Source organism: Lotus japonicus, chromosome 3, assembly GCF_012489685.1.
Source record: "Lotus japonicus ecotype B-129 chromosome 3, LjGifu_v1.2".
Classification (NCBI taxonomy): Eukaryota; Viridiplantae; Streptophyta; class Magnoliopsida; order Fabales; family Fabaceae; genus Lotus; species Lotus japonicus.
In genome coordinates, this window is record NC_080043.1 from 41,998,354 (window position 1) to 42,013,435 (window position 15,082).

A 15,082-nucleotide genomic window follows, 5' to 3' on the forward strand; every position below is an offset into this window, starting at 1 on the left:
GTCAGAAACAGAAGGTGAAGAAACTTCAAAGCGTTAGGATGAGCTGTGCAAAGAAGATCGAAATAAATGGATCGTCTAAGAAGACTGTAGTCAAACGAAGATCAGCATCGTCTGCCTCATGTGAATTTAAAGGAAGTTGTCAGAAGAAGGAGCGACATTTTCAAATTCCAATCCTTGTCTGGAATTTTCTTTCTTTGAAAGAACTATCTTTACTACCATTACATTCCATTTTTGTTGTGTTCCACTCATTTTCTCTCAATTGAAGTAACTTTAAAATAAACTCATTTTCTGCTTATATTTTTTTCTCATATATTTTTTTTCACCTATTTTCACCTCTAAATTCAAACAAAACTGAAACGTAAGGGTTAAAGTTATTTTTGACAAGTTTTTTTTTTTGACATTTAAGTTTTTTTTTATAAGTTAAGTTAAATAAATACCTAAATTCCCCACTAATCCCGACCTCTGAATCTCCTCTTGCGGCCGCGGACGGAGCTCTCCCTTTATAGAAAAACTTGGCCGAATAATTTCTCCCAAACGCATTACAAAAACCCTAACAAGAGATTGCTCAGTTTCATACGCTCTGGGTTTCGTTTCGTGGTGGTAGGCATACACAGTAGCGAAAACAACACAGGTGTACCAACTCTTTCACTTCTCATCTCAATTTGCATTCACTGCTTGCATCAAATTTCCTGTTTTCTTCAGATATTTGCTTCCAGTTTCATGTTTTCTTCAGATTGAACAATTGGTTTCTGTAATGTACTCTGATTTAGTTACCTCAATTGGTCTATGATTCGTACTGCAAGTATTATAAATTCAGGATTCAGAAAGCCTTAGAAAGCTGAAATACAGCTATTTGTAGTGTTACCTGCAGCCGATACTAATTTCTGATCGGTGTGGCTTCTGCGTGTTTTACTTGCTAATTGCTATTCAATTGATTTGTATTGTTTATCTATCAAGCCGCAATCTAAATTTTTCAGTATGTTTGTTCTTTATAGTTTATGCTTTCTCTTTGCGGTTCTAACTGTAATGCATTTATTTGTTATGGTGATTGTGGGAAAAAAATTTGAATGTTTGAGTATTGCTGGCAGGCTTAGAAAAAGAAGAAAAGACTAGTTCCCGCATTGTTTTTGGTTTGGGGTTTAGGATAGGGAGGAAGAATTAGAGAAAAGGAGTGCGGGAAGATGGGAAGAAGAAACAGTGGAAGGTCACTGCAAGATATCCTTTGTCGCCGATTGGAGTCCTGCAAATCCAGGTACTCCACAACCGGCGAAATTGTGGACCATCTTCGCTCAATGTACCCTGATTACCAGCGAACCAAGCGCCAAACTCTTGTTCGATTTGTTCAGGATGCTCTTCAATCAAGCAGAAAGCCTAATAATACTCCCACAAAGAAGCTTGATTGGGATGAGGATGATGAGGATGAAGGTCGAAGTGCTTCTCAAAAGAGGCGGAAAAAAATTGATGAAGGTGAAGAGAGATTGCAAAGGATGGAAGCTTTGCACATCAGAAGGATGATGGAGAGCAATGAGGTCCCATCAACATCCTCTGGTTCAGCTTCAGAGAGCGACGAAGATGGGTCTGGATCGGTTTCAACATCAGAAGACGCAATTTATGAGGAGAAAGTGGAACCTGCTTTTGACTTGATGAAGACTATGCTGCGGGATTCATATTCTGGATCAAAGCCTGTGGTGGAGGAAAAGAACGTTGAAATGGACATGGGCAACAATAGTAAGGCCACTTGTGCTGTGAATGAGGGTGTAGGTGGAAGCAAAGGTGAAGCCAAGTCGACGAGGAAGCCATTGAAGGGTTCAGTCTCAAATGGTGGTGGAGATGTTCAGGTGAAGGGGAAGGAGGGGCTTAGGTTTAGGGATTTGGGTGGGATGAAGGAGGTTTTGGAGGAACTGAAGATGGAGGTGATTGTCCCATTGTACCATCCTCAGTTGCTTAGGCGGTTAGGAGTGAGGCCAATGACTGGTATTTTATTGCATGGACCTCCTGGCTGTGGCAAGACTAGGCTGGCTCATGCTATAGCTAATGAGACTGGCCGTCCGTTCTATCACATTTCAGCTCCTGAGGTGGTTTCTGGGGTCTCAGGTATTATACATTAGTGTAATGACAAATTTGTGTTGTTACTTCCATTGCGACTATCAAACAATTCAGATATTTATTTAAGATATATATGCCTTTCTAAATTAGGTGCATCCGAAGAAAATATTAGGGATCTTTTCTCTAAAGCATACAGGACTGCTCCATCAATTGTCTTTATTGATGAAATTGATGCAATTGCTGCAAAACGAGAGAACTTGAATCGTGAAATGGAGAAACGAATTGTGACACAGTTACTTACTTGCATGGATCAATCAAACAGGATTTTGCAACCAACTGATGATTCAAAGAGTTTGGATGACCCCCCTGGCTATGTTCTTGTAATTGGAGCTACAAATAGGCCTGACGCTGTTGACCCTGCCTTGAGAAGGCCTGGTCGGTTTGATCGTGAGATTATGGTTGGCATTCCCGATGAAGCTGCTAGGGAGGAGATACTTTCTGTTCTCACTCGTGGTATGCTGCTTGAGGGCTTCTTTGATCTACGAAAAATAGCCAGATCTACACCAGGATTTGTTGGTTCTGATTTGGAGGCTCTGGCTAACCAGGCCGGTAATTTGGCAATGAAAAGAATATTTGAAGAAAGGAAACGTGAATTTTCTCAAGATCTCACAAGTGAACAGAGTGAAGAATGGTTGATGAAACCATGGTCAACTGAAGAAATTGATAAGTGTGCCGTCAAAATGTCTGATTTTGAGGTGTTTTAGAAAATTTTTTGCCTACCTTGTACTTCTATTACTACTACTACTACTATGCGTAAAAGATGATAATGATCTTATTTTTCTTGGTATTAATGCAGAAAGCAATGAAAATGGTGCAACCTTCATCAAGAAGAGAAGGGTTCTCTTCCATTCCTAATGTAAAATGGGAAGACGTTGGTGGCCTTGATCTTCTAAGACGGGAGTTTGATCGTTATATTGTAAGGCGTATTAAATATCCTGAGGATTATGAGGTAATTTTTTCATATCTGTATTGTAAGCAACTTTTCAATTAGAATCATTAGATAAGCTCCTATCTCTGTACCATTATTCTCAAAAGTCACTGAAAAAAATCAGTAGTTGCATCCTCCAATTTTGTTACTAAGTTTCATGATCTTATTCTAAATTGATTCATTTTGTCTTCATTGTTCAATGAAAAATCTGGGTAAGTTGTGTATCACAGGATTATATTTGATCACTGTTCTTGAATTTCTCTATTTCAGGGACTAGGATTGGATCTTGAGACAGGATTTTTGCTTTATGGGCCTCCAGGTTGTGGTAAAACACTGATTGCCAAAGCTGTCGCCAATGAGGCAGGAGCTAATTTTATTCACATTAAGGTCTGTCTGAATACTCTATCTTTTCTCATTTGTCTTGGTTTTACAGGATTTTCTCTATCTTTTAATAAAACACTTTTGAAGTTATTTAAATTGCTTTTGTTTTACTGTTAGGGGCCTGAACTTCTAAATAAATATGTTGGAGAAAGTGAGCTTGCGGTTCGGACATTGTTTAGTCGTGCAAGGACATGTGCACCTTGTATAATCTTTTTTGATGAGGTTTGTGCCTTTGTGGTTCTCTTGAGAATGTTGGATTGTTGGTTAACTCTAATATTTTATCATGGCATAATCACTTGATTTTAAATTTATAAACTATAAGTAAAGATTCTTGTCTGGAATTTTCTTTCTTTGAAGGAACTATCTTTACTACCATTACAAGCCATTTTTGTTGTGTTCTTTTACTTATTAAGTTAGTGCCTGTTTGGTTACCATTTCATTTGCTGCTTCCATACTGTTTTCAGTTTTGTTTACAAAATTGCCACATTGTTTTCACTGTGTTAATATTTTTAAACAAAAGTTTGAAAATAGTAAACAAAGTAAAAACAGGGTGACATTTTAGTAATTAAAACTGAAAACAAAAGAAATAGAAACTAAATGCTTACTTCATGAACAAGTTACGTGCAAGGTTGGTCTTATGAAGAGCTTCATATGAGTTCTCAGCAAACTGAATTTGTTGTAGAGTGAGATACCAACATGCCTACCCAGTAGTCTCAGATTGTGTGATTTATTTCTTGCCATTTTCAGGTGGATGCTTTGACAACCAAACGTGGCAAAGAAGGTGGATGGGTCATTGAACGACTATTGAACCAGGTGAAACAATTACTAGCTTTTGGAATTAAGTAAACATCGTCATGCTGACTTCTTACTCCCTTGTAAAATATGACAATAATATCAAATTGCAGTTGCTTATCGAGTTAGATGGCGCAGAGCAACGGAGAGGTGTTTTTGTGATTGGTGCAACAAATAGGTAATTTTGTTTATAATCTCTGTTATCTAATTAGCTATTTAAGATCATGTTGTATTCAAGTCAGCTTCTCATCTTGCAGGCCTGAGGTAATGGATCGTGCTGTCCTAAGGCCTGGCAGGTTTGGTAAACTTCTTTATGTTCCTCTTCCAAGCCCGAATGAGCGAGTCATGATATTAAAAACTCTTGCAAGGAAGAAAACTATTGATGCCAGTGTGGATTTAAATGCCATAGGAAGATTGGAAGCTTGTAAAAACCTGAGTGGCGCTGATCTTGCTGACTTGGTTTGCCTCTTCTCTACTTTGACGTCGCCTGTTTTATCCCTACATTTTTCTGTAGTTCATGTCATGTGAATCCGTGTCTGTACATGTTTGATTATAGATGAATATGAGGGCTAGATTATAAGAAAATTTAGGAGTAAATTTGATGGATTTGCTGATTTTCTTGACTATACAGATGAACAAAGCAGCAATGGCTGCTCTTGAAGAGAAGTGGACCTCAACTGAGACAACTTCTGGTCCATTGACCATCAAAACAAGTCATTTTGAAATAGCATTGAGTGAAGTCTCTCCCTCTGTATCAGTCATGGTATGGCTCATTCAGCTAAATTTCTTTTTCACGTTTAATCAGATATATATTATGATTGATAAAATCGTTGTAGAAATTGATATTGACATTTATTGTTTTTCTGGAGCAGCAACAGCAGTTCTATCAGAAATTGTCAGAGAGCTTTAAAGCAGCATGAGCAGCAGGAGAAGCATTGAAGTTACTTCTATAGTGGGCGATAACATTCCTTTGAGGTTTGGATGAGAGGAACCATTTTTGTTAGAGTGATGTAGAATGTATATTTGCTTTTGTATGAGGTGTACATGTTTCATGGGATATCATTTTTGGCGAATGGTTATTCATGGTTCACTTCAATCGTTTCTCTTTGCTTGGAATTTGGTGTGAACGTTACTAGAATATGAATTAGGATGACAAGTTGCATGCTGTCAAAATTTGCAATGGATTTTATTTGATGCTCAAAGCATGCTTGTTTCTAATTTGCAAGTGTTAAAATTGATTCTTCACTGTAAAAATAGAGAAACATAGTGTCTTCGAGTGTGAGAGAGCACTCGTCTCCGGTTGTGGTCTTTGATGACGACTCCCAAGCCACATCTTGAATTCTGGAAAACTCTATCTTTGATCCAGCTTAACGTGTTTATCTTTGATCTACCCTAGTCTGTTGGAAGTCCTAGGTACTTCTCCGGGGAGTCCCACAATTTCATCTTAAGAATAGAGGCAATCTGATTCTTGGTGTTGGTGGGGGTATCTAAAACTTGAATATGATCCCTGACATTTCTGAGCAGATTCTTTGGTCTAAGGCTGTGGAATAGGCATTGAGGATAGTAACCAACTAGTAGGCCTTTTCCTTGTTTGCCTCAGGAAAAAAAAAAGCATTCGTCTGCAAACAAGAGATGTGTCAAGGAGAGGCAGTTTCTAGCCATTTGAATCAGTAAAATTGGTATAATGGGAGATGGGTGAGGCCAATTGTTGTAGCTCGTCCTCGTATTCAAATTTTTTAATATGTGGATGCAGAGAGAGATTAGTGGTTCTAACGTCGGAGACTGGAAAGAATCTCGGGAGAAAGTTTTGGAGGTGTCAATGTCCAAATGTAAGTTAAATACTATCACTAAACCTATGATAGGTACTCACATATTAGGTAGTTAGTTAGAAGGTAGTAATAAGGCATGTTGCCTATAAATAAGGGACGTTAGTGAACATTAGGGGTATCTTGTTATTCAGTTTAGGATTTAGGTTTAGAGAGAGAAGTGGTTCTCTTTCTAGGATTAGAGAGGGTGTTTGACATCTCTCTCATGTATTCTTTCCCCTAATCCCCAATTGGGAATTAGGGTTCTATCAATAAACTACTGCTAATTTTATGAGTTCTATCATTGGTATCAGAGCACCGATCTGGTGTCTGAACCACTAATTCTTTGCTGCGCTATGGAAGAAGCATGGCAAGAATTTTAGAGGAATTGGTGAGGGAAATTTCAATTTTTGGGGGTGATGATGCGTATGATTGGGCACACAATGTGGAGCGCTTTTTTCTGTTGAAGAAGGTGAGAGAGGAAGGCAAGATGCAAGCAACCATGGAGGCCTTAGAAGGAAGGGCTCTTGCATGGTTTCAATGGTGGACGAGTTGTAATCCCAATCCATCATGGGAAGGGTTCAAGATTGTAGTGATGAGGAGGTTTCAGCCTTCCAAGTCTCAGAATCCATTTGAGTTGCTTCTTTCTCTGAAACAGAGTGGAACGGTTGAGGATTATGCAGTGGAATTCGAGAAGTATGTTGGAGATCTCAGAGAAATTCATCCAAAATTTGTCAAGGGCATCTTCTTGAAAGGGTTGAGGGAGGAAATCTGAATGGAGGTACGATCGAATGAACTTTACTCTCTTTCTGAGGTTATTCAAAACATTTTTGTTGAATAAGAAAGGCAAGAATCGGAGCGAACAACGGCAGCGACGACGTTGCTGAGAGGAACAGAGACCACAGCGGAAGAAAGAGACGCTATGGTGGTTGAACAAGCATGTGTAGCAGAGGAGATCTTAATCTCTGTGGAGGCGCAAAAACCAAATCTTGAAGCGGCGGAGGTATCGCTGACGAATTTAGAAACCGCGACTGAGACTGATTCAGCGGTGGCGGAGGCGACTCAGAAATCCATTCTTGAAGTTGCAGAGGGAAATCGAGAAACAGAGGAGGAGTGGTGGAAGGATTCAGAATTTGCATCAATGGCGGAGAAAAACTTGACCTTTGAAACAGAGGTTGAAGGAAGATATGGTGGGGTGAGTGTTGTATCCAAGAACATAGAGATGAGGTATGGTACCCATAGTGAAAGGATCATGATGTGAGAATCTAGAGAGAGAGTTTAGAGCGTAACCGCTTAGAGAGAGAAAGTAACTGAATTTCAAGCTTTTATTTCTCAAATGAGCTAAGAGTCCTTTACAATTGGTAACCGTCCCCTATTTATAGATTTGGGGAATGGGCTTGGCGCCCCTAATTTCTCTTAATGGGCCAGTTGGGCCTCCTGGGAGAAGGCCCAATATCCTGGCTTGCACGTCGCCCTGGGCTGCCGCGCCTGGGCGAGGGACCCTAGGGTCTCACCCATTCCACAAGTCCACAAGACACCGGGCTCGAAGAATGAGAGCTGAGTATGTCTTTAAGAAGAAACCTGAGGCGACGATCATGAGTAAACTAACTAATGCCAAAGTCTAACGACTTAAAACAATTGCCAACATGGCTTGACAACTAGAGCCTAAGACTAATTTTTGGTTCTCTTAGCAAGTTTCTTCGACCCCATGAGTCCACAAGTGGGCTCGTGGCGACAGTGCTTGACTCCCTCGCCCTGCTTCAGCAGTGATCGCCATGGACCATGATGGATTGACGCGTGTGAGCCACATGCAATGTACTGAAATGATACAAAAAGCCAACGAATTCGTAAAGTTTCAACCGCTATCTCTGATATGTCCCTTCAAATCATAATAAAGCCTGTCAATTTGAATTCAAACCAATGAACTTCAGCCGTTGCAACTTTTCATTTAATGTGCCGTTCCCGTTCCCCTAAAAACCGCGTCACGTTCCCCAGTATAATCATTTCATCTTGCCACGATGGGACACGATTTCCCAACCGCTACCCACCTTAACCTTTAAATTCCCCCTTGCTCCATCATTCACCACTTCTAGAATCCTCATAACCTGCTAAAATCGACGCCCTAGCACACTCTTCCATCTTCATTCCCACTTTTCCCTTGGCAAGAATGACTTCCCCACGCCGTACTAAAAAATCTTCTTGATCCCGAAGCACTGCTCCTGCATCTCCACCTCCGATCGACCCTCCTCCTTCCGGGGGACTTCCCCTTGGCGAGGGGGAAATCGTTGCCTTCTGGCGCTGGGTGTTTGCCACCCTTCCCCAGTCCATGGATAAAACCCCCGTTCAAAAGGCCATTTGTCAAACTTCTGAGTTGTCCTCCGATGAGTCTGTTACTTGCCAGGCCGGTGGGCTTTGTTATGAGAAATCTCGAAGACATTCTAGTCACTGGGAGGTGCCCAACGATTCGCCGGCCCTGGCATCACCGTGTGGTTGACCATGGTGTGGAGAGACCCCACTTCTTCAACGTCTACGAATATCTATTCCTCGATCTGGGAATCAAACTGCCTTTCTCCCCCTTCCTTCGCCAAGTTATGAGGAAAATCAATGTGGCCCCATGCCAACTCCATCGGAATGTCTGGGCCTTCATCTGGTGTTTTGAGATTCTTTGCAACGCCGTTGATCTTGAACCAAAAACCGCCCACTTCTTTTACTTCTACGCTGTGGAGCCACAGTCTTTAAAAACCAAAACCCCTGGGTGGGTTTCCCTGAAATCACGCACAGGCCATCAACGTCTTCACCCCTACAAGAGCAACGTCAAGATGGGGCCTGGGCGCCGGTACTTCCGCATAACCGTGCATCCTACTTACCCCGAACCTTTCACCCTTCGAGACGGGATTGCCATGTTTCCCTTCTACTGGACCAAGAGCCCTCGCATTGTTCCGTTGCCATCAGATGCGTTGCTGAGTGATGAAGATAAGATCATCCTTAACTTTCTTGCTGGGCTTCCGGTCCTTGAATGCTCACAATTGCTCGAAGCCGCTCGCAAGAACACCTCGGTTCATTCCTAGGAGGAATGAATTTCACTAAAGTCGAACTGGAGCGCGCCCTAGCCGCCAAAACGTTCAAGTTTCCTCTCGTCTTCAATATTAGCGTAAGTAAGAGAAGGCGCGCCGCTGTGGATGCTGACACTGAGACCACCATCCCTTCCCCAAAGAAACGGGTAAGAGGGTCCACATCGGTTGAGCTTGCGCTAGGATCCACAGTCGACGCTGCCTCTCCTGAGGCTGGCGGGACAACGCCAGACATTGTTGCTCCCGGGTCCAGTGAGCCAACGCCTGACGCCATCATTCCTCCGGAGACTGACGAGCTGGCGCCGGGCTCTACCAACAACACCGTTCTCCCTTCCCTAGTGAAGGAATCCCACAAATCCAAAGAGGCTGATCCCGACACGGATGGAGGGACCAGAGCCACGATCCCTCTGTTGAAAAAGAAAAAGAAGAAAGCCGAAGGAACCAAAACCGGCAAGTCATCTGTTCCTCGCCAAGGCGTGGTGGGCGAGGATGAACCAAACACCAAGGGCGAGGCGGGACCCTCGCCCCTTCCCAAGGAGACTCTTATTGGTCAAGGTGCTTCTGAGAACGCTACTTCTGATTTCCCTCAAACAATCTCTCCTTCTGACCATCCATCCCAACAAGCTGAGGTAAGCTCACGCAGGGCCTCCCCAATCCACAAAACGATTTGTAGTGATGAGGATCAAGCTCCTGCCGTCTCACCTTCTCCTCGCCCTTCTTTTCCTGCCGTCGGCCATCTTAATGCTGACGAGAAGGAGAGTTCTCCTTCAAACCAGCAACCCACTCCTATCGACTTTATGCTGACTGATCCCTTCTTTGGTAATATGAAAGAAGCTGAGAATCCTGACCTTGATGGTGTGGCGCAAGAAGCCATCTCGAGTCTCCTGCGCGCGGGGTGTCTTTTTGCCCAGTTATCCCAGGATTCAGCCTCTGCCGCTGAAGTTGAAGAGCTCCGTCAGAAGGCTGAGAGTTATCGCCTTGCCACACTCAAGGCGTACAGAGAGCGTGACAAGTTGCTGACTCAGGCGACGACCCAAATAACTAAGCTGAACAACCTGGGTATCGGGATGAACGGTCGCGAGTCTGACTTATCCGCTTGTGAAGAGAGAAGGGAGGACTTAGACGACGAGCGGGACGACTTGCAGAAGGAGTTGGAGGCGAGGGTCGAGGCAATTGCCGTGGGTAGGGCAGCTTGTATCGCCAAAGATAAGGAGATTGCGTCTCTGCGCAACGATTTGGCATTGTCGAACGAGTCTCTCGCCGAGGTGAGGAACCAACTCGAAGCAAAAACCAAAACTATTGCGGAGGCGGAAACCCGGGCGGCTTCTGAAGCCAAAACTCTTCGAGCGAGGTTGGAGGTTGAAGTCACTGCTGAGGCTGTGGAAGGGCGCGACCGCGGTTTCTTCCTTGCTAAAGCCCAGGTCCAGTACCTTCATGAGGGAATAGATCTCAGCAGGATGGGAGCCTTCAAGAAGGTCATCCCCGAGGGTTTGGTTGGCCCTGATGATCCTCCAGGCTTCGACGCTGCATACTTTGCGGCTGCTGAAAACGCAGGGAAAGCAGAAAATGTTAATGTAGTTTAATTACTTGTATTGATTTTCCCTTACCCATTTGTAACTAATATTGCTCTATGTTAATGAACAAAATTTTGTTGCAGTTTCGTCTGTCTTATTTTATTCACCGCCCTGCCATATTTTCTCCATGTGTTTGTTTTACGCCTTTGGGTCTAGACATCGTGTAGCGATTTTGAGTGTGTGCCAAAGAAAACTAGGACTTTTGCTTAGTTTTGAACCGAGGCTTTGTTCACACCGTATTTCCCGTAAGATCAGGTGTGGCCTTGCCAGTTTTGTCCTGACGAGGACTTATGACTGCTCGAGACCCAATGGCCATGTGGGTTGCCCGAGACTTAGCCTAGCTTTGGGTTCTCGCCCATATTTCGGGGAGGTTTTGCTCGCCCACATTTCGAGGAGGCTTTTGGGATAAGTAACTTATCCGCACACATCGCCAACGAGTAATCAGCGGTTCGCACTGGACTTTCCGGAGCGATCCCCAGACATCAAGGTCGTGTTGGGATCGCCACCTTCAGGGAATTTTTCCCACCAGGCGACCGTGACATTTTAGTTGAGTTGCTAATCGAGTAGCAGCGGTTCGCGCCGGACTTTCCGGAGCGATCCCCAGACATCAAGGTCGTGTTGGGATCGCCACCTTCAGGGAATTTTTCCCACCGGGCGACCATGATAATTTATTCGTGCTAGGAGTATTGCTGGGAATACCCTTTTGTATTTGATTTGTAAAAAGATTTTACATTCGAGGGATGCCTCGTTAAAAGAACCCGTGGTGGAGAAAAAGAGTGCATCTTTATTTTTGTCCTAGTTCTCCAATTCCCTCGTCGCGTCCTTGCTCTTTTCTTTGGTCCCCAGATCAGAGCACCACGTCGAGCACTTCGTCCTTCGTTCCCGATGTGCTTGCCTCCCACTCATTGTCATTGCGAGGTTGATCTCTCCGCCAGCTCGCCCCACAGTAGCGCGAGACTTCACTTAACTTGCTTCTCTGCTTGCCGCGCCTAGCTGCCCTAGATTTAGCAATTGCCGTTCCTACTGGTTTCCAATATCCTGCCTTTCCTTTTCCCTTACCCGCGCGGCGGCACGCTGGGCTCCTTTTCCCTACCCTTGGCTTGTCTCGAGGTCGCTCAAGTGCCTTGTGACTACTTCATTCGCCACCACCGCGCTGGAAACTCCGCTGATCCATTCTTTGCACCACTGCCCCTTTTTCCTTTTTCTCTTCTTGGCCCGTCCCCAAGAGAGTCGGCTTCCTGAATCTCGGCAGCTCCCAAAGCGTCACATCCTTCTGACTCCAACTAAAGAGGTCAAAATTGTCCTCTACTAGCTTCTCTAGGCGCCTTTCGTGTCCGGTCGTGAGCCTGGGCTCGATTGCTAGCACTCCTCTGCTGAATTAATACCTCTCCAAATCCTCTATTACGTTCGCCCAGCGCTCCTCTGCATATGCATCTGTGAATTGTCCGTCTCTTCCTGTCCTGTCATCTGGCCTTCTCTAACCTTGGTTGTTCCTCAATCTTTCTATCTTTCGATCAATCATTTGCTCCAACCTTCCTGGTCCGTTTCGCTCCTGATCCTGCACGTCCTGACCATCTTGATCGCCCTCTAAGACCTCAATCTCGTGGCATCTGTGTCCCTCGCCGGCTCCCATCTTTCCATACAGACTGAGGTAGTTGTTGTAGCACTCCCTCGCTCTCCTCTGATCGACCACGATTTTTCCCACCTTTCCGCAGATTAGTGGATACTTCACCGCCAGGTGAGCCGTTGAAATCACCGCGCAGAGACGGTTGAGCGTGTTCCGTCCGATGATGACATTGTATGATGCCACAACCTGCAATACCAAATACCTTACACGCAGAAGCTTGACATTTTCATCAACACCAAAAACCGTGTCTAAATCCAGGTAGCCACGCACCCAGACCTGCTCTCCTGAAAAGCCTACCAGAGTCCCAGTGTATGGCATCAAGTCCTTGTCTGTTAATCGCAACTGATCGAACGCATCGCCGTAGATAATGTATGCATAACTTCCCTGGTCCAAAAGAACTCTTCGCACATTGAAGCTATTGATCCTTAACATTACTACCGCAGGATCATCTTTATGCGTCTTAATTCCCTCAAAATCTGCCAATGATATCACGATTCTGGGTGATGAAAACCAAATGGGGTTTCATACTCTCGTACTGATGCCACCGCCCTTACATGCCTTCGTCTTGCCGAGGCTGTGTCGCCGCCTCCACCAAAGCCACATGCGATTGTATTTATCGTCCAAACTGGTGGCTCGAGATCTTTGTTGAAGATTTCTTCTGCCCCCTTCTTCCTTGTTGCCAGCGTTTCTCTCTTGTCAGTGGTCGGTGTACGACGGCGATCGTCCCGCCTGCGATCATCTTGCTGACGGTCCTCTTTATATCGATTTCCCTGCTGTCATTCGCCGCGCCAACGGTCACCTCGGTCATTTAACCATGAGCGTCCCGCCCGAATGAGCCTTTCAATTTCGTTCTTTAAGGTGAACCAATCCCCGGTGTTGTGGCCCGCCGAGCGATGATACTCGCACCACTTTGTTTTATCCGTCACCACTCGAGGCGGGCCGGTCTCCTTCTCGCCTCCCTCAACCGCATGTGTCGCCTTGACCTCCCGAAGTAACTCCGTCAAATGCGCACTTAGACTTTTCCCCGACTCTTCACGCCGGCGAGAGTCGGCCTGATGCCACGGGCGACGGCGCTCGAAGCTTTCCTTCCTAGGGTACAACGGTTCATTCGCAGCCCTCTCTCCTGACTTTACCTTCTTATCTCGCCGCTTACCGCCTTCTCCTTTTTCCTTACTTTGTTTGCCTTCCGACGATGTGTTCCTCTGATCGCCATCCTTTTCCATTTTTGCACGCTTTCTTTTGAAAGCATCATTCTCCTCGTCTAAGATGTAAGTGTTTTCCCGCGCCCGGATCTCTGTCATCAACCGAGCCGGCTTACGGCTCAACTTACTGTTCAGCTTTCCTGGCTGCAGCCCGTTCTTGAAAGCGCGCGCGCAGGCATGTGGTTCTGACTCCTCAATTTTAACAGACGCCGCGCTGAATCGCTTCACGTACTGCTTGAATCGCTTCACGTACTGCTTCAAAGTTTCACCTTCTGATTGGCGGACATTGTATAGGCCATCGATCGTTACCTGCTTGGTTTTGCTCGCGGAGAACTGGGCGAGGAACTTCGATGAGAAGTCGCGAAAATTTGTGATAGATCCCCGAGGTAAGGTCGTAAACCAAGCCATGGCAGTGCCTTTGAACGTCGATGGGAACATCCTGCATTTTACCGCGTCGGAAGCAGCGCTAATTACCATTTTCGTGTTGAAATAAAGCAGGTGCTCCTTTGGATCGGCCTTTCCGCTATACGTTTCAAGAACGATATTCTTCATGTTATCCGGGATAGCCACCCCCCTCACCGCCGTTGAGAACGACTCAAACTCCGCCACGGCTTCGGCTTCACGCTCTCCTTCGTCTTGTTGCTCGAAGCGATAATACTCTAACTCCTCCTGTAAGTAATCGTTCCGCTGCCGTATGTCATCAACACTGCGGATCAGACGCCTCCAATCTCGACCGGTGATTGGAGCTTGCGGTGGCGGTGTTTCTTCCCCTGAGGCTCTTGGCGAGTGCGCCGGTGACCTCTGTTGCTCCGGTGAGGATGGTAGAGAAGGCAACAGAGGTGTTGGAGAAGGAGGAGGTGGAGGCGGTGGAGGTGGAGGAGGAGTCAATTGCTCAGATTCATCGCGGCGGACCTGCTCGAGTCGCGGCCTGCCTCTCACGCGACGCGGTGGCGAACCGCATCGCTGCTCCTGCTCTCTGTCGTGTCTTCGACGACGTGTCTTCATCAGACTTCACTAGCGAGCCAAGAATTCGACCAAAAATCCAAAAAGCGAAAAGAATTACACATAAAATCGAACTTCTCTCAACCAAATCACAATCCACGTAGTCCGGGAATCGAAATTTTACCGATCCCCACAGACGGCGCCAAATGTTCTATCCAAGAACATAGAGATGAGGTACGGTACACACAGTGAAAGGATCGTGATGTGAGAATCTAGAGAGAGAGTTTAGAGCGTAACCACTTAGAGAGAGAAAGTAACTGAATTTCAAGCTTTTGTTTCTCAAATGAGCTAAGAGTCCTTTACAATTGGTAACCGTCCCCTATTTCTAGATTTGGTTAATGGGCTTGGCGCCCTTAATTTCTCTTAATGGGCCAGTTGGGCCTCCAGGGAGAAGGCCCAATATCCTGGCTTGCACGTCGCCCTGGGCTGGCGCGCCTGGGCGAGGGACCCTAGGGTCTCGCCCAGTCCAGTGAGTGTAGAAATTGCGACACGGAATCAAACGACAATCGAAGGTTCATCAATGGAAGGATTACAGAATTGCAACCTTCGAGGTGATAAGGAAGGACTCACCGCTTATCCCCAAATTGTTGATTT

The 15,082-nt window shown here is 45.3% G+C and overlaps 1 protein-coding gene across 1 annotated transcript; it reads left to right on the top strand.

The window, feature by feature from the left end:
- The first annotated feature begins 460 nt into the window (after positions 1-460).
- Positions 461-5,409, top strand: LOC130742774 (cell division control protein 48 homolog C). The gene is made up of 11 exons (XM_057594872.1): positions 461-631; positions 1,089-2,094; positions 2,197-2,801; positions 2,903-3,055; positions 3,305-3,421; positions 3,533-3,637; positions 4,163-4,228; positions 4,321-4,385; positions 4,465-4,666; positions 4,839-4,970; positions 5,080-5,409. The coding sequence occupies exons 2-11, from the start codon at positions 1,182-1,184 to the stop codon at positions 5,125-5,127; spliced, it is 2,406 nt and encodes an 801-aa protein (XP_057450855.1). The 5' UTR covers positions 461-631; positions 1,089-1,181; the 3' UTR covers positions 5,128-5,409.
- The last annotated feature ends 9,673 nt before the right edge of the window (positions 5,410-15,082 follow it).